General features: G+C 53.2%; 1 protein-coding gene across 1 annotated transcript in view; it reads right to left on the bottom strand.

Moving 5' to 3' along the window:
- Positions 1-1,207: 1,207 nt before the first annotated feature.
- Positions 1,208-24,058, bottom strand: part of GRHL3 (grainyhead like transcription factor 3) — a 33,968-nt gene continuing 11,117 nt past the window's right edge. The window contains exons 2-16 of the mRNA XM_090268796.1: positions 22,416-22,602; positions 19,645-19,706; positions 18,073-18,418; positions 17,787-17,860; positions 17,162-17,315; positions 16,827-16,938; positions 15,378-15,472; positions 13,087-13,245; positions 12,533-12,611; positions 12,289-12,422; positions 10,591-10,625; positions 9,351-9,439; positions 8,355-8,440; positions 5,590-5,654; positions 1,208-2,070 (exon numbers count right to left, since the gene is read on the bottom strand). Coding sequence (XP_090124922.1) covers positions 1,956-2,070; positions 5,590-5,654; positions 8,355-8,440; positions 9,351-9,439; positions 10,591-10,625; positions 12,289-12,422; positions 12,533-12,611; positions 13,087-13,245; positions 15,378-15,472; positions 16,827-16,938; positions 17,162-17,315; positions 17,787-17,860; positions 18,073-18,418; positions 19,645-19,706; positions 22,416-22,602 — 1,792 coding nt within the window. The 3' untranslated portion in view covers positions 1,208-1,955. The remainder of the gene's footprint in view (positions 2,071-5,589; positions 5,655-8,354; positions 8,441-9,350; positions 9,440-10,590; positions 10,626-12,288; positions 12,423-12,532; positions 12,612-13,086; positions 13,246-15,377; positions 15,473-16,826; positions 16,939-17,161; positions 17,316-17,786; positions 17,861-18,072; positions 18,419-19,644; positions 19,707-22,415; positions 22,603-24,058) is intronic.

Genomic DNA, 24,058 nt, shown 5'->3' with positions numbered 1-24,058 from the left:
AGCCTCAGCAGGGCCTGGCGTGGGCAGGGCAGTCCTGGGCACTCCACCGGGTCCGTGAGCAGGGCCAGGCAAGCCCCGTGGGAGCCCAAGGCCAAGGAAAGCATCAGTACTGAGCCTGGCTTCAAATTTTGATATTTTGTTCATTGTAAATTTTTTTTGCCTTAATTATTAAAAACACACCATTGTGGTGAACTATGGTTTATCATGATCACTGAGTTCTTTGGCTTCTCTTCATTTTCACACCTGAGGCTCGTGCGGCACTTGCCCGGCTGAGGTCCTGGCCCCGACTCCAGGCAGGGCCTTGGGAGATGAGGACCATACACTCTGACTGTCCAGGCTGGGAGGCCCTGACAGACATCCATGGTTTTCAAACTTTTAAAAAAAAATGTTTTGTTCAGACAAAAGTTTATGAGAAGCCCTAATATGTGCATGGAGAAAAGCAAAGATGCTGTGATTAAACCTTGGAGGGTCCTCGAGGGCTGCCTGTGGTCCCTTCATCCACATCGCACTGGCTTTGGAGGCTCACCAGTGACCCCTGGGGCTCCAACGGTGATCGTTACAAATGACCCATGTAGACCACACTCCTCATTTTATAGCCAAAGAAACTGAGGGCTAGAAGTGGTAGTGTGCTGGTAAGCCAGGAAAGGGAGGGAGGGAGGAAAGGAAGAAGGGAGAGAGGGAGGGAGGGAGGGAGGGGTGACTTGTGATTTGTTCTTTAGGGAAAATACAGGCTTTGATTTGTAGCATTTGTCAGTTCCCGTGGTGTGAATACCCCCACCAACACGAGGTCTCTGACCACTGAGTTGAAAAGAGATGACCCGGTAGGAGCAGCCTCCAGGGAAAATGCTTTAGCCTAGACTGTACAGGCACAGTTTGCAAAGAACTCAGGTCACATGGCCCCAGCTACGAGGTCATCCTGGACCCTTCCTCCAGGACTTCTTCTTGCCCAGTCAATGATCCTAAGGTCGTAACCTTCTGCCTGTGGGACAGAGAGCTGGGCATCAGGATTCTGTTGCCCTCCAGGTGGGGACCTCTGCTTTACCCATGCCCAGCACCTACCAATATCCTTCAAGTCCAGGCAAAGTGCCCACAGGACAGAGAAAGAACAAGGCCTTGTCTACTTTTACCCTCTCTTCCTGGAAGACTTTCACAAAAGGAACAAGCATAGCATTTGAAGTAACACATAGGCAGAATTTTATTACTAAATTCTATATGAGTATACAAAATGCATAATTGAATAGCAACTAAAAAAATAGTCCAAGAAATGTGAAATACACATCTTTTGAAATGATAAAAATGTATTCATGAAAAATATAAAATGTTGCATATATATACAATATACACTTATATATTATATATAACATAAATGAAAATTGTGACTGAGAAATGTGTACAATAGCGAGCAGACGAGGCGGTCGGTAGCAGCCACTGGTTCTGGCGGATCAGCTCTGTTATGTACATCTGGCACGGAGGAAGTCTGTGGGAAAGAGGTGTTTCCACCATAGTGTCTTTTAAAAGTCATTTGCACTGAAAATCAAGAGTGTTCAAGTTTAACTAACCAAAGGGTGAGAAGTCCTTGGTCTGAAGTCGATGGAATGACCAAGAAGGGGAGCCCAGTCAGTCTGGGGAGAGCGGGTCCGCCTCCACCAGCCGGACGGGCAGCAGGCGGAGCGACTGCTGGGAAAGAAGGTCTGTTGGGCATGTTAACCAAGGTGACACTGTCTCTGGCTGAGTGGTCACCCACCGGCAGGAGTTCAGAGGGTAGATTCAAGCATGAGATGGGGGTTCAGATCAGGACACCACCTGGTCCCTTCCTGGCCCTGACATCTGTGACTCCAGGGCCTCTTCCCTTAGGGAAGGCATTCAAGTAACAGCACTGAGGCGTGAGGAGAGGTTGTGTGTGGCAGGGGCCGCTTTGCGGCGGGCTCCTTGCCCGGAGCTGACCCCAGGGGTCCTTACAGCTCCTTGAGGGTGATCTGAATCTTCCCGTCAAGCTCCCCCATGTCCAGCAGGAAGGCGACATGGTTGCTGTAATGCTGAATGATGTTATTGTCCATGTTGACCAAGATTCTGGAAGAGAAGAGATGAGGCTAAACTGTGGGCGGCCCCCTCGTGTTCAGGGCCTCTGAGAGACAAGGATGATAGTAACAGTGACGACATATCTGGTACCCCAATATTTCAGGCACCTCACAGATTCTCTCTTTGACCCTCATAGCAACCTGCAAGGTGGGTGTTCACTGTCCCACTCTACAGGGCAGGGCATGACGACCAAGTGGCCAAGCCACAACTCCAACCAGGCCTGCCAGCTACCAGGCCCGCCTGCTGTGCAGGATGCCTCTCTGAAGACACGAGTACGGACACTTCTGAGCAACTGTTGATTTGGGGAAGACACAGTGCTCCTTAGTCACCAGGCCAGACCGAGGACTCAGCGCAGAGCGGGAGTTCAGGTGTGGGAGGTGTGGTGGGAGGACCAGTGTGGTTTCGGTCCAAAAGAAAACTGCGATGATGTGTCACTCAGATGTGCCTGCCTGGGCCAGAGGCACATCCCACGCAAGCCCACTCTGAGTCCCATCTCCATGAAGCTGAAGTCTCAGGGATGGTACAACAGGCTGGAGGTGCTTGGCCTTCTCCCTCCCACACTCTTCTGGCAAGGGTACCTGGGACACCCTGAGAAGGACAAAGCCTCTGTGGCCATGGCCCCCTGCAGGGGGGTAAAAGCCAGAGCATATGCCAAAGGGCACCCTGACGAAGGACCCACAAAGATGTGACCCGACCTGATCACATCAGCCTTCCCTCTGTGATAGAATTGAGTATTCTTATCCATCCACTGAGTCACCCGTCCCGCCAGCATTTGCTGAGGCCTTTCCGCCTGCAGGGCCTTGCCCCAAACAAAAACAAGGGCTGCACAGAGATCCTAGATCCCGTCCTCCGAGAATGTGGACTGTAGCAGGGCCCGGGAGAATGAAGCCTTATAACCCTACTGCTCTAGCTCATACATAGATGGGGAAGCTGAGGCTCAAAAAAGTCAAGTCATTTGCCTTGGTCTGAGGGCAGCAGAAGAGCAGGGCTGGGGCGGAGGGGTGGGCGCTTAGTCAGCAGCAGGGTTTTGTTTGTTTCATAGGGTGGCCTTTAGTGGGTGCATGTAGGTGCCAGGCACTGTGTAGGTGGCTATGTGCACAAACGGAAGGCTGCCTCCCCCACTCCCAGGCAGGGCCTCCCAGCGGGCCCAGGTGCACATCTGTGCATGAGGGATCCCAGACAGGCCCTCGGACCCCTTCCCCTCAGAGGTCAATGACAACTGGGCCCTAGAGGCAGGCGCTTGTCAGGAACCAATGTCCCTGAATGGGGGCGTCTTAACCTGTTGGCTTCTACCTGTCTTCTGTCCTGGTTCACATGAAATCCATGGCTAGCTGCCAGCTAAAACAATGTATTTGTTAATCTTTCAAGCATTCAGTGGTGCTTATTAAGCTGATTGTATCTATCTTTGTCCAGAGGACTTTGGGGAGGGTTCTATGAAAATAAACTAGGCCACTGATGAGACTTTCCTGTTCCTCAGATGAGGAGACTCTGCCTCTACGGGAGGTGGCAAATGAGCCTGGCCTCACCCAAGAGGTTTTTTGGGGACTCTTCTCATTGGGCATCACAGACAATCCTAGACCTGAGGTTTCTGTGGTTAGGGGTGTGTGGGGGGTGTAGGGTGCCTCTGAGTGATGCCCTGGGCTATGGGGCTGGCCTGGCCAGAGCCTTTATTTGCTCACTGCTTTGTGGTTAAGAGGAAAAAGCAAGAGGCGAGATAAAACAGTGGGTGTGTGCACAGGCCGGGATTCTTTCTGCCAGTTACTAACTCGGTGGCCCTGGGACTACTTAGAACATCAGTTTCCTCCCCTGTAGAAATAGAGATAATCATGCTAACCTGAAAGGGTCAATGAGAGGACCTCGGGGAGTTATCTAGCCCAGCACCTGGCGTGTACAAAGTGCTCCACAAATGGAAGTTATTATAATTATGGTTTAACTCGCTGGCTGGGCTTACGGGAAAGACTTGCAACTCAGCCAGAGGGGCCAGGGGCTGGGGCATCCTCATATGCATTACCCCCATGTCCCAAATCATACACGAGGGCATTGCCAGCCCCTCAGCGCAGCCTGCGGGGGGGACCTGGAAGACAGGCCACTGCAGGCGGAGCCGCAGCAGGGGGTGTGGGCACTGGCACCCAACGGGGAAGTAGGGCTGGGCTTGTCCGGGCAAAGCAGAGCCTGCCCTCTGCTGTGGGCTGGATTCCGCTCCAAAGAGTGTGTGAGCCCCAGTTTGAAACCGAAACTTGGAAGAAAAAAGCACACAAAAACACTAGACACATACAACCAAAACCAAACAGATCCTTTCCCAGGGGCTGCAGGCCGCACACCTCCCCCCGCACTCCCACCCCCATCCCCGCCCTTCCATGGGAAGTTGGGTGGGAACCAAGGAGGCAGGCAGGGCTGGGCCTGTAAGGAAGGAGGCCACCCCAGGCCTCACTGGATGGGGCCTCAGCCCGAGTCCTAAACCTGCCTCACTTCACAGTCTTCTACAATGGAAAGGTCACAGATAGTGCCTGGGGACAGTGCCTAGGGGCCTTTCGGAGGCGGCCAGTCCGTGCAGCTGTCCAGGGTCAGAGCTGTGGACCGGGGGCTGGGAGTGTTTCCCAGAACCTTGGGTTGAATCCTCTGGGCAGAGCAATTCCTTACTGCCTGGGGGCTGGCGAAGCGGCCTAGCTAGCCAGGACTCTGACTAAGGGACTGCAGCCTGGGAGGGCAGTCACCAGGGGGTCTCCACATCCCCCTACCAAGGGATCCCCTGGGAAGATAACAAAGGGCACCACAGTCTTTAGTATGAATGCCCAGGTGCCCAGGGTCGGCGACAGGCACCATCCAGCCCCCTGGAGGGTAAAGCTTGACTACCCCATGTCTCGTGCAGACCTGAAAGTGGAGGAGGCCCGTGGAGCATCACTAGTGGGGATCACATTCCACACATATAGCCAACCGCCCCCTTCTAGGCACCCTGACTCAGCAGGTAGCCCCTACTAGTGGGCCCTTTGGCCTCCGAGACTTTACGCTGCCGCTCCTGCCCCTGAACACTGCTTATCACCTCTGAGCCTCACTTTCTCCTTCTATAAAGTCTGGGTAATGGTGAGTGTAACTGTGAGGGTTACATGAGACGTGTTTAGCACACTATCCGACACATAGTAGGTAGTCAAATGAATGGTAGTCACTGTCATCATCACTACAATCAAATGACTTGGTTATCCAGCAGCCTTGGGACTTGAACTTGAGTCTTCTGACCCATAGCCCCACACTTGCCCCATCTCCCACTCCTTTCCTTCCCAGTAGTGATCTCTGTCTGGTCTCTTTAGGTGGCCTTGGCCTGACTGGGAGCACTCTACCCAACTCCACACCCCCTCGTCCTCTCCACAAAGCCAAGCACAAACACTGCTCAGCACTGAGCAGCAGGCCCATGCCCATCAGAGGGGACCTGCTGGGAGCGCCCTGAGCCAACATTTTAGAGGGTAAAGGGCAGAGTGGGGGGAACAGACAGGGAGAGCTGTACTGGGCACTTACCCCCGCTTGCATTTCTTGTAGACTTTGTAAATGTTTTCTTCAGGAAACCCATACTTCTCAGAGATCTGGAAGAGAATGGTAGGGGATTCATTGTCTGATGCCCCAAGTGGATGTATACCATCTTTTTTGTTTTTAGATTGTATTTATTTATTTTTAGAGGGGATGGGAGGGAGAAAGAGAGGGACAGAAACAGCAATGTGTAGTTGCCTCTTGCGCGCCCCCAACTGGCGACCTGGCCTGCAACCCAGGCCTGTGCCCTGACTGGGAATCAAACCAGCGACCCTTTGGTTTGCAGGCTGGTGCTCAATCCACTGAACCACACCAGCCAGGGATGGATGTATACCATCTTTTATATCATGACTTTTATTTTCCTAATTATAAAAGTAATATAGGTCCAGACTGTGGAAAGATACAAAGAAGAAAATCACAGTCATCTACAATCCTGTTTCCCAGAGACAATAGCCATCAACATCTGAATGAATTTCTCCCCATTATTTGGCCATTTAGATAGGTATTTTTATATTCTACGTAGATAATTTTACTTATCCTTGTACGTTATAAGCCTTTCCACATCGCAACAAACTCTTGACAATAGCATGTTCAGTGGCTATAAAATATACAAAAGGGCACCGCCACCGCCCTCAACCCCTGCCACCGTCGGATGCTTGTTCCAGTGCCGAGGGCTCCCCTTTGGCCAGCTGGCCAATTCTCTGTGAACTAGTCACGGCGACGGTTACAGGGCATAGCTCATAAGGCGGCTGGAAGAATTAAATGAATTGATCCACATAAAACACTTAGGACAGTTCCTGGTATGTACTAAATAAATGGTCAATACTCAGCAAATGGTCGTGTTACTATTTGAGAAGTGGAGCAATGGGAATGCTCTTGCCCTATCATGGCGGTTGTGGTGGGGCAACCTAAACATTTCCTCCTTCAGCCAGGAGTTATTAACCCCCTTTGGCAGGTGTGGATGCTGAGCTCGAAGGCGATAAGGCACGTGCCCAAGGCCTAGTCTAGAACCCAGGTTTCCTGCCCCTATCCCACCCCAGAACATTGGAGCTTGTTCTGCAGGTGAGGAACCTGCAGCCAAGAGGCTGTGAGCACCTGCCTGCACACATACTGCCAGTCAGCCATGTCTCCCCAGAACTCCTCAAGTTTCCTTGGGGCAGATAGAACTGGCCTGGGCCCAGCTGCGCCACCCGGAGCTGCAGAACTCGTCCTTTGCTGAGCCTCAGCCTCCTCGTTTGTAAAATGGGTGTCCTATGGGGATGCCCCAACAGGGTTGGTCTGCACAGGAATTGAGGCAATGAGGTCCAGCGCCCAGCCCCCAGCGAGCACTCCCTCAGATGCTGCAGGTTAGCGCTACAGGCCGCCTCAGAGCACCAGCGAACCTCAGGCCAAGGGCTGCAGGCCGGGGTTGTCCCCACTGGGCCTTTTAGGGCGAGGATCGGGTTCAGCTCCTCAGTTATCTTCTGCTTTGACAGAGATCCCTCCGGGCAAGAAAAATTCTTAGACTGTCTTCATGGTGATGTGACTGGGAGCTACCGGGAAGATCTCAAGCCAACATAAGCAAGAACTTAGGCACTTTCTCATCATAAGTTATACAGAGACAAGAGAGGCTGCCTTGTTACAGCTCTCCATCCCAAGAGTGGGTGCCCACCTGGAAGAGCTATTGCAGAGAGAGCTCGAGTACCAGGTGGGGAGCTGACCCATCAAGGTGCTATTGAGTCTGTCTTCAAATGACTCCAGTGAGATGGAGTCTATATTCAAATGACATTTAATAGCCTTTTGTGAGCCTGACTTCCTGGGGCTGGTGCCAAGCAGGGCTCATAATATATGAAGAGACCAGGAGAGCAGAGCAGAGTGGAGACAGCTTGGGCTGGAATCCCAGCTCTGTCACTTCTAGTAACCTTGGCAAGTCACCTGACCTCAGCCTGCGAAGCTGTTTCCTCATGGGAAACGAGGAGCTAATAATAGTACCCACTCTTCGGGGTTATTAAGAGAATGCGGGGAGCTGGCAAACGCAGCACGCCTGACAAAGTGCCTGGCACAACGTGGGTCTTCGAAAGGAAGGTAACGCTATAATCGAATTCGTGTTTTCCTTCCGCAGCCTACGCTCTGGCTTTTCTGAGAGGTTCCACCTTTAAGCACAGCTACCCTGGCGGGGCTGTTTGCTTAGTTTTTTAGTTGAGCTACAAACTTGCTGTGGGTTTTGTTCAGAGCTGTTTCACCTGCTCTCTGGTGGTATGGGGGTGGGGGTGGGGGGAGGTCTCCTTGCCCAGACACCGCATTCAGTCTCCCTGGCCAGCGCCCTCCCCACCCCCACCCCACTCCCCCAGCCAACCACAAGTTACAGGAATGAGGCCCCCTGGGAAAGAAAAAAGTGTCTCTGGGGCCTAGCCTTTTTGGGTTTCATTCCCATTAAAATAGAAACAGGTTTGCAAAGCCAACAAAAAGCCCTGGCCTGTCAGACAGCAGCCATCAGATTAAGGAGGATTTATGGTGTGTACGGCTCCCTGGGTGGAGCCAGGGTTGTGGCCGCCAGATAACATCACTGAGGCATACCCCCCACCCCCAGCCAGGCCCAGTGGGCCCTCCCCAGTGGGGTGGGCCAAGTGGGCCACCACAACGCCACGGTTCCAGTATGTTCCTTCCCAGAGCATTCCTGTGGGAACCAGAACCGTGTGGCAAAGAGAGAAGACGCATGTGCACAAGCGCACAAGAGGGCGGTCTGGCCCGGCAGGTGGGGTCCGCAAGCCTCTTACCGCGTTCCTCAGCCCCTTCAGGTCCGGGGTCTTCAACATGAGGGCGTCAAACACCTCCTCAGTCTCCCGCCGCACGTACAGCAGAACTGAGAAGCAAAGGGGCCGCTTTTAGCGCTCCGAGGAGGATAAGTGAGCCTGGGGCTACCTCGGGGAATGGGGGAATCTTAAAAAATATATTCTCTTTCAATGTAAAATTGATGTCTGTAGAAAAAGCCAATCTTGCTGAGGGTCTGTATGCAGCTGGGAAGCCCGTAGGTTCCGCAGGCCCCACACACTAGCTCGGACTGCGCCCATCTTGGCGGGTGTGGGTCCCCCTCCCACCTGCCAGCTGTGCAGCCCGATGACATTATTTTAACATCACCGAGTCTCACGCTACCGAAATGGAAAACAGGTGGAGCCTCTGTTTCACAGTGTTGTTGTGGGAATTACCGATATGACATGTAGAAAAGCCAAGTGCAGGACAAGAATCAGTGCAAGGTCGCTGAAGCTTTGGGTCTTAGTAGCTGGTTAGTGTCTTCCTGAGGGTCAGCCACAGCCCCCAGGGGTTTGGGCACATCCTCTCCCCACAGGAAATCACAGAGTTAGAGTGTCCAAGACAGAAAGCCAGCTACAGGAACCCCACCCTGCTCCCACCTCCACCAGAGAAGGCGAGGGGACCTGCCTGACACAACCAGCCTGTTACCTTCACCAGCTGCCCCAGAACACCCGCATCCAACAAGGTCAAAGCGGGCGGAAGCCTTCCAGCTCCATGACTGTCCCTCTAAGAACTTGGGATGCTCACCTTAACCCTCCCCCACCCTCATGTCTCAGCCCAACCCCAGCTCTGAGGCACAAAGTGGCCCCTCGCACCCTCTCTGCTGGGATGGGTGCTGCCCAGTGATGGAGGCTTTGGGGAAGGCCTCATGGGGGCTGGGGGCAGGGTGGGCTCAAGGGTGGGAGTGAGGCTACCTGGGGCAGGGTGGGTGCAGACAATGAAGGGGGTGGGAGTGAGCCTACCTCGCTGTAGATTGTCTTCCTTGGCCTGTTTGGAGGGCAGAGGCTCGAACTCGTCAGCAAAGGGCAAGCAGGCACGCTTCAGAGGCAGCCTGTGGGGCAGCAAAGGGGGCTCATCAGGAACCCAGGGGAATCCCAGAGTCCGAAGGGCCTGCCGAGCCTCCAGGGGCCTCTGGGGTGAAGGAGACCCCACTAGGGCAGGCACAGAGCCGTGGGGCAGTGGTCAGAGGAGCATGTTCTGGAGCTGGGCCTGCCTGGGGTCAAATCCCAGCCCTGCCGCTCACTAGCTGGGTGACTTGGGGTAAGTCTCTTAGTCTCTCAGGGTTCCCGCCTGTAAAACGGGATGAGAGTAAAGTAATAATAACGATATTTCATAGGGCTGTGAGGCTGAAGGAGACGATGCAGACCGCTGTTGAACAGTGTGTGGCCCATGGTAGGACCTCAATAATCGTGGACTATTTGTTTTATCATCAACATGAATTTTTGAAAGAATTGGATTGGAGGTATGAGTCCGTGGGAGGAGGAAGGGCTGTGGGATCTGGAGTGAGACAAAGGCTCCAGCCTGCCTCTGCTGCTTAGCAGCTGTGTCACCTTGGGCAAGTCACTTCCTTCTCTGAGCCTCAGCTTCCTCATCCATAAGCAGAGCAGTAACCCCTGCTTGCCTGTCTCACGGGCTGTTGTGAGGGGATAAGTGACGTAATTTGGTGTCAAAGCACCTTAGGAAATATACCTCTTGTTATAGGGGAGACACTGATATCAACAAGTGACCTTCTGAAGTGCGTCCCATTCACAAAATGCCATTTACACTCTGCCCTCTCTAGCAGCCTTATCCCCACGAGGTCATCTTCCTCATCTGACAGGTTTCTGGGCTGAGGCTGAGGGGCAGGAAGGGACTGTAGCTAATAGGGAGAGGGTGGAGGCCCTTCCAGGCCCCTCCCGAGGAGAAGAGGGGCTCTGATCCCCCAAGTCTTCCAGCACGGCTTCCCCTCCTCGCTCTCCAAATCTGCACCACCATCTCTGAGGCATTTTCCTTCCCCCTTTACAAGCAAATGTCTCGCCAGAGATTCGCCAGCTTTTCACATAAAACGGACCCATAAAAACCCAGGCAGTTTCAGTGAGAAAGGAGCATGAATCTAGGTGCTTGGGGATGAGGGGTAGCAAAGGGAAGGGCAGGTGGGGGCAGGGAGAGCAGTGATGGGGGGCCAGGCAGGGAAGCGAGGCCCTGGGCTGCTCGTCTCCGTACCTGCTGGAGCTGCCATGTCCTACCGAGGGCACCACCTGAAATAAAGAGAAGACATTTTCCATCACACTCGAGATGAGGAGAGGAGCCCTCAGAGGCTGGAGGCTTTCTGGGAGGGACGCCCTTTGGCTGCGGTGGGAACAGGAGATGTCCGTTTCAGTGCCTCCCCAGGCCTTCTGCTCAGATAACAATCCCTGAGTGAGCTGAGACCTGGAGTTGGAAGGAAGCATCCTGCCCAAGTGGTACTCAGTGGCTCAGAAGGAGCTGGAGAGGTGCTGGCAGGCTCAGTGAGTGCCACTGAGCCCCAGCACGCCTGCAAGGGCTGTCACCACACTGTCCCACAGCAGGTGACCGGCTGTGGGAGCTGAGGTAGAGGCCGCGAGGGAAAGAGGGGGTCTTATTGCCCCTGCTGTGCACCTGGCACTACTGTCAGTGCAGTCACCCCCAGGCCCACGAGAGGGGACACTAAAGTCCAGAGAGGGCAGAGAGCCCCTGAGGTGACCCCCAGCAGGATGCAGTCATGCGCCAGACTCCAGACTCGGCTTCACTTCTCCCCGCTTCCCAGGGCACCCCCCTCCCAGGCCACGTGTGCAAGGACTGGCCTCTCCTGCTTCCCCCACAGGTGAGCCGTTAGCCCGGCCACAGGGGCCTTACTCTCGAGGGGTCACCTCCCCACTCGGCCTCTGGTTGGGGAAAAAGAGTGGGTCAGTGCTGCCACCTATGCTATGGCGGTCACGGCACCCATTCCGGGGCAGAGTGAAGATGGTGGGTATAGGAAGAGCTTTAAATGTGAGCCAAGGGCGACGCTAGCATTGGCTGCTCTTCCAGCGCCATAATCCGCCTCGTGCACCAGATGCTGCTTCTGCAGACACCCCACCTGAACAGCGGTGAGCTGTGACCTCAATGGAAGGAGAGCATCAAATTGTTTAACGTGGAGGCGAACTAGCGGACAGGCTCTGGGAGCTTGATTCTGCCGCTGACCTACTGTGCGACCGCATCCGGAAAGTGGGGACAACAAGTCTCTGCCTCAAAGAATGGCTATAAGAGGACGTGAGACGGGGGCCCCGCATGCCTGGCTTGTCCAGGGCACTCTTTGAGTGGCTCCTGGCTTGAGAGGGGTTATAGCTAGAGGTCAAGGGTACCATTTCTGAGGACAGGTTGCCTGGCTCCAGCTCCGTGGGCCACTTCCTGTGAAATTTTGGGAGCTCTCTGTGCTTCAATTTCTACCCCACAAATGCAGGGAGAAGAATATTATCCACTTCCTGGGGATGTGGGAGGGTGAGAGGAGGTGACACGTGGAAAGCAGTGAGCCTGGCGCACGCAAGTGCTCACGAGGGTCCCTGTGAGCTCATTCTCCTCCCAGCTTTGAGGGGGCTGCGATCGAATCTGGGGCTCACACATCAGAAATTCCCCGTGTGTGCTCCAGGCAGAAACATTTTGATGGCTATTAAGTCTATTTCCTCATTAACATTCTTCTATTGAGTAGAAAAGGTCACTGAAGTTATATGACCATATATGTACATTTGATTAATTTCTAGGGATTCAATGAAGGTATTTTCATTTTGATGGAAAAAAATATTAGGACCCATAAACATCTAAATGGGCCTGGATTGGCTGAGTGGCAGGTTGCAGTCCCCTGGTCTGTGCTAAGGCAAGCCCCACCCAGGGGGCCAAGATCCTCTCTCAGTCCCAGGCCCTCACCCCTCCAGGACGCTGCAGGCCAGAGAAGTGCACGTTGGGAATGAACAGCACCGGCGGGGTCTCCAGGTCAGCCTCGGGCCGCAGGTAGGTAGTCTCATTGCCCCTGAAGCCAGACAGCAGGCAGCCCTTGATGCCTGATGGGAAAAGGGAGGCACTGTGACCTGAGGTCCCATCATTCATGTCCCCAACCTTTGCCCTTCACCCCAACCCAGACCAGTCCAGTCCCTGACTCATCCCCACTGACCATTGTTGCTGGAGTCAGGGCACTTGACTTTCCTCCGGAACTGCTTCCGCTCATCATCCCGCATCTTTCTCTCGGCTCCCTGTGAGGGAGAAGGGGAAGGAGCATCTCAGGAGGGGCTGGCTGCTTTGCCTCTTTGAATACGGCCAGCCTTGTGGTGCTGTGCTCTTCCCAGAGACCAGGAAATAGGAAGGTACCAGTGCCTGGCCCAGCCTGGCCCAGCCCAGCCCAGGCCTGGGGTCAATCCAGAGAGAGGGAGGGTGGAGGAGGAAGGGAGGGAGAAGAAATGGAAGCAGAAGCAGATGAAGAGAAGAAAGAGAACTGTGAAAAAGGAAGACTTGGAGAGACATTCATAGAGCTCTAGAAAGACATCTTCAGAAAGAGATGAGATAGGAATGGAGCTAGAAAAACACACACATAGAGAGACCAGGACAGACAGATGACGAGCACACAGAGACAGACACACTCAGAGAACAAGTACAGAGAGAAACAGACACCCCAGAGGGGCTGGTAAGGATGCAGGCCCGTTTCCCTCCCTGGGCCCAGCAGAGGGTTACCTTGTCACAGAAGATCTTGATCTGGCAGACAGCGCGGTGCACCAGATGCTCGGTGCCCGAGCCACAGTCATAGGTGTCAATCTGCAGGTTCAGGGGGACACCCTTCACCCCTTTCTGCGAGGAGAAGTCTGTGCTGAGGCAGTTGACGCCAATGAACACCTGGGGACAGACAGGGGAGCAGAATAAACAGCCTGCCCATGTCCCCAGCTCCGCTGTCCCACAATCCCCTTTATTGAGCCCATTGTGTATTTGGTGAATGCCCTTCATCACACTTCCCTGGAAGGCGAACATCACCTCTGCCTTAAAGAAGGGGAGCTGATGCTCAGAGAGGCGGGGCAACTGCACAAGGTGACACGGGGGCTGGGGGGAGCCAGGGTTTGAGCCCAGGTCTTCACCAGTGGACGAAGCTCTGGACTGCCAAGGGCAGCCCAAAGGGCCAAAGCCCGGAGAGGGAGATTAAGGGTCCCTTAGGTGCTTCAAATTAAGAGCCCGATTCTTCTCCAATTCAGAGCAAGGAGGTGGAGAAGGACTAAGTTCCCATCCCCAGCCTCCCAGTTTCAGAAGATATCCTTCCTGCTGGGTCAGGTCACAGTGAGTGAGGTGCTGCCCCTCTCTGCACCCCAGACGCCAGCTCCAGCCATCCTGGGACCAGTCCCCCCCACTTTACAGCCAAAGAAATGGAGGATCTTAGCGGAGACATGACTTTCTGACGTTTCCACAGGGAGTCAGGTGGAGTGACATAGGGGAATGAGCCTGGACGTGGGGCCACCCAGACGTGGGTGGGAAGCTGGGCTCTGCCACTCACTGCCCACGTGGCTTTGGACAAGGCCACTGCTTTTCGCCACATGGAGCTCAGTTTCCTTCTCTGCAAAACGACGCCTATCTTGTGGTGCGGGGAGGATGCGTGAATCACCTAGCAGGCTTGGCATGTAATGACTGCTGGCCACGTGTAACTGTTGTGAGTGGCATAAGCTTATGCCTGACCGAGGGCAGCCTGGGGCCAGTCTCAGCTGGGCTGGCCCCTGTTCTTTGGGACACTTCCCTTGGAAATGACCCTGACCTGAACAGCAGGGGTGGGGAGTGGTGCCTGAGCAGACCCCCTTCCTTCCCAGGCCATGGAGGCCCTGGGCACATGCCAGACATACCTCCCCCTCAGCCAGCTCAGCCCTAATGCAGCCCCCACCCAGCTCACACCTGAGAAAGACCCAAGCCTGGGGGCTTAAGAGGCTGTGAGAAAATCCCAACCGAAACCCACCTCTCCCTTCCCACGAAACTCTTTCCCCACCTCCCTGAACTGGAGGCGCCAGCTCCTCCTCCTGCTCCTGGCGTCTGTTTGAATAATAATAATCCCTGCCTTTGTGTCTTCAGAGCCCCTCACCTCCATTTTCTCCAGGCTCCCTGGACAGGTGGGGAGACAGGGATTAGCTCCCAGCCCGTCCAAGGCCAGAGGTCCCCTTGCCATGAACTGGACCCAGTCCTGCCCTGATGGGGTGAGCTTGGGCTGGGGAGGGGAAGGGACCGATGCAAGGTCATCCAGCGCCCGACTCTTAGACTAGTGCCCTTTCCACAATGCTGGCTCTCCAAACAGAAAACTGAGACACAGAGAGGCCCAGAAGCACACGCCAAGTTTGAGGCTGCCCTGAAGCACTCAATGGCTTAATTGCTGGTATGAAAAAAATCACCAGAGGCTCCATTTCTCAGGCCTTCCTGATGGGTTTGGCACTGTGCCCGTCTCTTAGACATGCATGATCTCGTGAAATCTTCACCACAACCCTAGGAGGCAGATCACTGCTTCCTTCCTATGGGCTCAGGAAGGGAGCTAACTGGGATTTCAGTCCTCATCTCCGGACTCCAAAGCATTTCTCCTGCCACTCTCCGTAAGTCAGGAAAGCTGGCATCAGCAGCAGCTTGCTGTGTGATCTTGCACAACGCTCAGTTTTCCTATCTGCTAAATGGGTGCATTGGGTTAAGAACAATAGCTACCACTTAGGTACTGGGCTGTGCTCTGCCTTTTACTTATCTCACATGATCCTCATGGCAGCTGGACAGTTGGTGCTAGGATTACATCCCAATTTTAAAGCCATAGCACTGGCCCAAGACCACAGAGCTGGGATGTGGGCCCAGCCTTTCTGGCTTCAGAGCCTTTGCTTCTTGATCCCTCTCTGTCCTGCGTCCCCCATTGGCAGCCTCCGAGAAGCAGCTGCCGCCATCCCAGGTGCAGGCAAGCCCTTTGCCCAGGATGGCAACGTCGGGTGGCCCAGCCCCATCCAGGCCTCGCCCACATCACTGACCTTGGCCTCCTCATTGACATTCCACACGAAGGACAGTGCATTATAGGCCACCTCCTCAATGTGCTGCACAGTGTTGAAGTTTTCTTTGCAGTCAGCTGAAACCCAGGAGACCAGAAGGAGTGTCAGGAGGGAAATAATTTGGGGACACCATGGGGAAGAGGCATTTAGAAGGTGGGCCCCATTCTTGGCAAGAACTTACATCCTCTCCCCCAAGCACCGTGCTTTAACCCAGAGAGGAAACTGGTTATTGTGCCCTGGGTCACAGGTGGGAAAACAGGTCAAGCCTGGGTAGCAGATTTGCCCAAACCCTGGAAGGAATCTCTAGCTTTGCCAACTAGGCCAAGATCTTCATTGTTTTGGAGTGAAGATTATACTTTCATTGAGATCATGATTTATGAGACCCTTCAGATAAAACAATATAGTAGTAGTAATAGTGGTAGCATTAGCAGTGGTACCAGTACTACTAATACTGAACTATTGAACTAATGTTAAACTACTAATATTGAACAAATGGCAGTACTACTACCACTTAGGGACATGTACAGTATTGCCAGCCCTTGGTTAATCCTCACAGTGACACCATGAATATCAGTCACCTTACACATGAGGAAAACGAAGCTCAGAGAAGCTTACTCACTTGCCCAGGGTCACACAGCTAATAAAAGGCAGAGCAAGGAGTGGGGCTCAGCTTTGTCTGGCTCTTGAACCCAGGCTCCTAACCACCCTGCTCTCTAGCCTCTCAGATAAGTTACTGAATTGTCCCTATTTGTATCATGTTCTACAGTGTACATTGCTCCACAGAGCAGCAGGCAGGTGGGGCAGCCAGCCTTGGTCCACTCGACAGTTGGAGAAACTGAGTCTCAGGGAGAAGAGGTGACACGGGCCACACACCAGGAAGAGTGACGGAGCTAGAACCTGGACCTGAGCACGGTCTGCGCCTCCCACCTGTCTCAGGGCCTGGGACAGGGACAGGGACAAGGTGGTACACACAAAGGGCCCGCCCCTGCCCCCTAACTTCCGGCAAAGCCTGCACCCCAGCTCCCAAAAGAGAACTAGCCAGCGCTGGGCCTCCAGCCTCCCAGACCACCAGCTACGGCGGACCACACCGTTATCTTACGCATCTGCCCATGTCTCAGTCCTCAAAGGCCCCTGGCCCCTGACGGCAGCCCACATCCCAGGGGCCTGTTTATTTCACAGAGCTGGCATCCCGAAAGCCCTGCTCATCCCCAAAGCACACAGAAAAGAGGCCACTGCTTCCAGACAACAGATGCAAATCCCCACAAACCCCACGGATTGTGACCCAGAGACAGGGGCCAGGCAGGAAGCTGGGGTCAGAACTAAGTCCTGCAGAGGTCAGAGGGGGCTCAGGAAAGAGGCACAGAAAGAAAGGCCTGATTAATGGCGGGGGTGGGGGAGAGGTTGCGGGGGGTTGCTGGACTGGGCCCTTACCCACGTCGATGACCCGCTGCTTGGCGGTGGGCTGCCGGGAATGCCAGTGCTTCCAGAAGCGCAGCTGCTCAACCGGGACCTTCTCATTGTCGAAGACGACCATCACCACGCTCTGCAAGCACCGCAGTGACCGTGACTCCCAGCCTCAGGACAGGGCCCCACTGTCTGCGTCCCTTCCCTGAGCTTGGCTCCAGTGGCCCTGCCCTTTTGTCTCAGGTTCCCCCACTCCATGGCCATGGGCCATGATCCAAGAAAACCCTCTCCCTGGGCCCCTGGCAAGCAGGGCTGACCCAGCCGTCCCACCCCCGTCCCAAGCCACTCCAGGGCCAACGCACCTTGACTTTGTTGGAGGACAAGGCAAGGCCTTTGCCGCCCCCCGGGGTCCGCAGGGTAACGGGGTAGAACTGGCCCTTGTTCAGGTAGGCCATGGGCGACTCGCCTGACTTGATGTGGATGGCTTTGGGGGAGCCCAGGGTGTACTCAAAGTCACTGTGAGGAGGGAGAGCACAGTGAGACAGGGCTCCCAGGCAGAAGTATTCCAGAGAGCAGTGGGAGAGGAAGCCCAAGGCTCTGCTGTGGACTTGATGTGCAACTGTGGGAAATCACACTACCTCTCTGGGCCTCAGTTTCCACCTTTTGGGGGTTCTATTTAATGGCTTTGTTGAGCCACCATCCTCCTGAATAATAAATAATGGAAACCAGAGAGACCTCGGAGGGGTGGCAAAGCCACAGGGGAGACGAGGGGCAACAAAGCCTTGGTTTTCTAACAGGGTGCTAACATCTGAGCCCAGGAAAGGGATGTAGAAATCATTCTTTTTTATTATGTCTTTTCTTTTATGTATCTTCACGCCCCGATTTTCATTCATGAATCATGCCTGCTTTGAGGACAGTGTGAGGCTCTGTCTGCAGCCCCCCCCGCCCACTGTCCAGGTGGCTGAGGCTTCACAGGGCCTGAGTTACCTTTTGGGGCTGGGGTAGTCCTCTGGACACAGGGGTTCCGGGGACGTTTTCAGGATGTCCGGGAAGAGCAGCGACTGCAGAGAAATGCAACCCGAAGGGAAGAAATGGCCGCAGTTAGGCTGCGGGGGCCTCAGCCTTGGGTGGAGAGCAGCATGTGGCCTCCCCAGCTCCGCTCTAGGACTCTCCCCCCACGGACTCCGAAGCTCTGACCACCTCACTGTCCTCTGTCCTGCGCATGTGTGCACATTTCCGGAGCTACAGTAAGGGGGCGGGGAGGGGCTCTCACCTCCTGTGGGTCATCTTTGAAGGTGCTGTCTGGCTGCCAGCGCTGCGTGGGCGGCACCCCATGAATGCCCTCAAACAAGGAGTTGAGGGAGCTGTTATCGTACACCTCACTGGTGGGCAGCAGGTAGCTGTCCACAGAAGCAGCTTCCAGCTTGCTGGGGCCTGCGGGGAGCGGGGCTGCCTTGCCCGAGGAGGGCATGGCCCCCTCCAAGCTCATCAGGTTATTCTTCTTGAGCACATCTGGGTACTCTGGGGTTCCAGACACGGTCTCTGACAGGAACTTCGCGAGGTGCGTGGGACTTTCAAGCGGGGTGAGGTCCACCTCGTACTCCATGCCATGGTAGTACCTGGGGAGAGAGGAGGGATAAGCGAGTGAGCCTCTTCTCTCTGAGGGGTGGGGCGCTTGCGGCTGGACTGCAAGGTGACCCTCACACCGGCACACGGACCTTCTTTCATCCAGTGTAATGTTCAGGTGTTCGCTTGAAACAAGGCATGGAGTAGACCGATTTGTCACAGGAATGAGCAGGGACAAGGGGATCAAAAATGGAACCCAGGACAGGCTCAGAGCTGCTTTGGTCATTTCAGTACTCGGCAATATGAAAAACTGAAAGTTTATTTATTTCTTAGCCAGAATTAAATGTCCCCACTTTAAAACACCGGCTGTGTCATCCTACGGGTGTGTGTGCAGGCGTGTGTATCTGTGAGTACAGTTAATATATGTTGAGGAAAAAGTCTAGAAGGATAAGCCCCAAATTTTAAGGGAGGCAGAGGAATAGGATTACAGGAAACTTTTTACTTTTTACATCGCTATAGAGCTTGGATATTTTACCACAAGGAGGTATGACTTTTATAATCAGAAAAGCTAACACCATTTTTAGAAGTACATTTTGAGAAGGGTCCCCATGTACCAGGACCCACTGTTCCTCACAGGACCCCGTGCCAGCCACAGGAGCCTCCACAGCCTGGACTTTCCGGAAGGAGAGGAGCCCAGAAGGTTCCCAGCAGAGGAACTACATGATCCGGGAAAGGAGGACTTGGAAAAAGGTGGCCTGGCAGAGGTCCAAGAGAGCCAGGGGGAAGCAGCACAGGAACCTGGTGTCCCCTCCCCAGGAGGCTGCAGGGCAGAGGGTTTGGGGAAAAGCTGCCTTCAGGGCTTTTCCACTGCTATGGCTTTGAAGTTTGTTTTTGGGTAAACTCCAGCCCGCATGGCCTGCTGGCATCTGTGCGTGTGACCGTGTGTGCATGTGCATGTGTGTGTGTGCATTCAAGTGGGGTCTCATGAACTTTTGTCAGCCCTAATCTATTTTGCCTTCATGGGTCCCTTCCTCCATAAAAATAATATTTTAAAATACCTTTTACAATGGCATTGGTATAAAAACAAGTATCACCCAGGTTAGATTATATATATTTTTCTCTCTAATTTAAAAGGCATTAAAATACTTCTGTGGGCCACTAAAAAAATACCATGGGCCCTAAGCACTGTGCCTTCTGTTCTCAATGGCCAAGAGGCCCAAGATGGAGGTGGAGGTGGGAAGGGCAGAGAGGCAGAGATGGTGGCATCGGCAAGCCTCACCTCTTTCCTTGGTCGTTCCGGCCCCCAGTGCTGGAGGACAGTATCCGCTTCTCCTTGGGACCCTGAGAGGAGAAAAAGGGGGGATTTATGCATGGCTTTGGGTAAGATCTGGCTGCTCCAGTGCACTTGGCCAGGCAGGGGAGCTACCTGGGTCACCGGGAGAAAACTGCCAGTACGTTGAGCTGGCAGGAGCACCAGCCACCATTTAGTTTGGGCCCCGGGTCAGAGAGCGGGAGAAGTATCCCAAGACTAGCGGTTAGAAGTTTTGGAGTGCTGGAGTCAGGCAGGCTTGGCTTAAGGCCTAGCTTTCCCACTCGAAAGTGCTTTGTGCTCTGAATAAACGCCTGCACCTTTCCGACTGTTTCTTCATTTGTCAAATGGGGGATTATAACGCCTACCTGGGCTCTCAGTCCAGATTTCTGGGGTTTAGTTTTCAGATGTGCCGCATCCTGGCTGTGTAACCTTGGGAAAATCCCTTACCCTCTCTGTAGCTCATTGTCCTTACTTGTAAAATAGGCATAATAAGAGTAATACCAACCTCAGGGTGAGTGCCTAGGCCAGCACCTAGTACATGGAGAACACTATATAAATGATGACTTTCATGATTATAATGATAATATTGTTGTATCCCAGAGCAGCCAGGCCATTTCTCCCTAAGGCTAATAAAGCCAGAACCAGGTCTCCAACCCAGTCTAGTTACTCTGACACCTGGGCTATTAATCACACCCATGGAGAGTATGAGGAAAGGCGCCTGGCACAGTGCCTGGCAATCAGTAAGAAACGGTAAGTGGTGGCCTTTAGGACTACATTGCCCAAAGCCACATTGCCAGTCTGTGGCACAACTAGATCTCAAACTCCCAACTTGGTGCTCTTTCCACACTGTGAGGCTACCCACAGGTCTGCTTTGAATCCAGAGTGCTCTGGGATGGGGTGGGTGTATCTCACCAGGACACTATATTTCAATAAACCATTACATGTGCCACCTTCAGAGCCTGTCCCCACCATTCTGGCCCTGGGAATGGCCTATTGCCCAGGGGAGGTGGTGCAGGATTTTATTTTATGGTTGAACCTTAAGCCGCAAATACCAGGCTGGTGTTTAAGTTCAGACCTAGAATTCTGGCTCCTACCATGTCCCCAAGCTGAGGCAGCCAATTCAGATTTCTTCTCCATCAACCTGGGCAGAATGCTACCAGGATGCTATTGGTCTGGTGGGGAAGAGGTAAGGCAGGGTAACCATACCACTCCAGGATGACAACCAAAGCCAGAGAGATCATTTGGGGCCTTCTCATATCTGGGACCATTTACCCACTTGGCGTTTAGATTTACAGTTTGCCTTCCTTCTTGTGGTAGGGTAGATAAAATCCCGCCTGGGCCAGTGAATTTGAGGACTTATACGATGGCTTTAAATCTTCAAGTTCAGAGCCAATTATCTCAACAATTAGCTATTCACGTTTCCCATCCTCATATTTGAGAAAGTCTCTTGGATCAATCACCCAGCCCAGGGATAGCAAGGATGTTTGCTGTCATGTGACAGCTCAGACAGCTGGGTAGGGACTGCCTGGATTTAAAAAGATTCTGTGGCCTCATGGACCCTCAGTGAGAATGCAAGCTGTAATCCTCTAGCAATTTCAGGAACAGGCAGTGGATGGGGGCAGGGGTGATGGCCTATGTGTCTCATATTTGTGATTGCTAACTGGTTCGAGCCCACCTATCAGATATGGGAGGATCTGATTCCTGTTCCCAGTAACTGACAATTTCCCAGAGTCAAGGCCAAGGCCCTAGAAACAATTAGAGAATAATAAAAGATGATCTGTCAGAAGTATGACAATACATATAATGGCAGCGAGGGTATGAAGGATAGTAAGACAGGAGAGGGAGAGGTGATGTGGCAGGGTGGCTTCCAAGAGAAGGTAGGCCTTAGTAAGGGCCCTGAAGGAAGGGAATGGGTTCAAGAGCAGAAGGTGTGGTCTAGGTGGTGGGGCTCAAACAGGTGGGTAAGGCTGATAAGGCAATTGGAATGACCTAAGGCAGGGGTTCTGAACCCCCAGGCCACGGATGGGTACCATTCCATGGCCTGTTAGGGACCACGCTGTACAGCAGGAAGTGAGAGGCAGGCAAGCAAAGCTTTGCTAACATTACCACCTGAGCTCTGCCTCCTGTCTCCCCGACCCCCATCCCAACCTCCTCCATTTATGGAAAATTATCTTCCATGAAACTGGTCGCTAGTGCCAAAAAGGTTGGGGACTGCTGACCTAAAGGAGAGAGGCAGAAAGAAGATGGCAGTTTGACTGCATGTGGATGAGGCATTGGACCATTTGATTAATGTGTATCGAGTACCGTGTGGCAGGCAGTATGGGGTGCTGGGGATTCAGTAATGATCACAACATAGTTCCTGACCTCCGGGAGCTTGGTCTCATGGGGGAGATGAAGAACTAAATGCACAAATAGCAAGTTTCTATGGACAGAATCAGGGATGACAATGGTGGTTACTGAGGGTGCCCAGAGGAGGCTCAGAATGGGAGACCCAAGAAAGCCTATCCCCATTTCAATGAATGAATGAGGTAACATTGAAGCTGAGACCCAAAGCTGAGAGCAGGATTTAGCCAGGGGAAAGGAGAGGGTGTCAGGCAGAGGGTAGAGCATATGCCAAGGTCAAGAGGTAGAACATGGTGACTGCTGGGAGTGGCCATAGGCTGGGGAGCCATGAGGCCTGGAAGCGAAGACGCATATATTCCGTCACAGCGGGGCATGCCCGCAAGTGGCTAACACACCATGTAATAATCATAGAGGAAGCTCAGGGCCGCCACGCTGTCATCATCCCCATTGACTCTCATCATGGCCTTTGTGGCAGCCGTCAAGGGGTTTTCCAGGTAGGTCTTCCAGGCCTCGTCTTCATTAGTGTAGGGGAACTTCTGGAAGTTGACTGGGTCGTTCTTTAGCAGCCGCATAGACCTAAAACTGGAAGGCAAGTGAGGAACGTCAAATTTAGGCTCCTCAAGAAGGCCCAAGAATGGTCAGCCTTACGCCAATGCCCAGGAATTCAGAGAGTAACCAGCCTTGAAAACTTGAAACTCCTTCTTCTACCTGAATGCACCTGAACTGTGGAGCTAGATGCTCCAGTTCAACACCAAATGTTGCCACCATGTAGAGGCTGTAGACCTGGGGCCTCAGTTCCCACACCTACAACATGAGGGCTACCATCCCAACCTTGCAAGGCTTCAGAGAGGGTTCCAGAAATGTTTCCATAGTAGATATTTATTCAAGGGTAGTCAGTATAACAAGGATGGGAACTAACAATGACAAGCTGCAAGGAATAAAATTTCCAGATAAGCCAGCATGAGTTCTTCTGAAGAAATTCTCTTCAAAGCCATAGGTACAGAAGGCTGGGGATCATTTCTAGTCATGGAGAGAGAGACAGAGAGTCAGAGTGAGTAAGCCCGTAGGTGGAACCTGGTCTTGGGAAATGGTGTTTCAGACCAACATGTACTGTAGTGTCCACGCAGAGGCCAGGACCTGCAGGGGCATACAGTTCCGCTCGCCGGGCACGCTGAGGCAGGCAGAACCTGGGCACTGTGCTGAGAACCTGGACAAAGGCGAGGCATGTGGCCCAAGAGTCAAGCCACATGGGCTCAAAGGAGGGAGATCAGGAAAGACTCTTTGGAAGAGGCAGACACCCAGCACTGGGGATTATATTGCTCAGGAATGTACGTGGGAGAGGAGGGGAATAGGGATATACCAAATGATGATGATAAAAATAATCCCTAATCTTTTTTGAGCACTGACCACATTTTAGGCATTGAGCTAAGCACTTTTCTTTTCTTTTTTTTTTTTAAATAATTTTATTTATTAATAATTTGTTTATTTTATTTTTAGAGAGAGGGGAAAGGAGAAAGAGAGGGAGAGAAACATCACTGTGTGGTTGCCTCTCACTCACGCCCCCAGCTGGGGACCTAACGTGCAACCTAGTCATGTGCCCTGACTGGGAATCGAACCAGCGACACTTTGCTCGCAGGCTGGAGCTAAGCACTTTTCATGGATTCTCTCAGTTCTCATGACAATCCTGTAAGGCAGGTACTATTATTCTTCTTATTTGATAGGTGAGGAAGCTGAAGCTCAGAGAAGTTCAGGGAGTTGCCCAAGCTTCTGGCCCAGAGGGGAGACAAAGCTTAAGTGGGATGATGCTATAGTACAGAATAGTGGTCTCGAACTTTAGCTGCATCAGAATGACCTGGAAGGCTTGTGAAAACACAGATTTCTGGGCCTCACGCTTAGAGTTTCTGATTCCATAAGTCTGGGGTGGCTGAAAATGTGCTTTTCTAACACATTCCCTGGTAATGCTGATGCTGGCAGTCTGGGACCCATACTTTGAGACTCACTGGTGTAGAACACGCTGTCCTTTGTGAGCAAAGGCATA

This window comes from Furipterus horrens, unplaced genomic scaffold, assembly GCF_987537825.1.
Source record: "Furipterus horrens unplaced genomic scaffold, mFurHor1.1.pri manual_scaffold_3, whole genome shotgun sequence".
NCBI lineage: Eukaryota > Metazoa > Chordata > Mammalia > Chiroptera > Furipteridae > Furipterus > Furipterus horrens.
The sequence above is the reverse complement of the archived record's forward strand: the minus strand, read 5'-3'. Positions and strand labels throughout refer to the sequence as shown.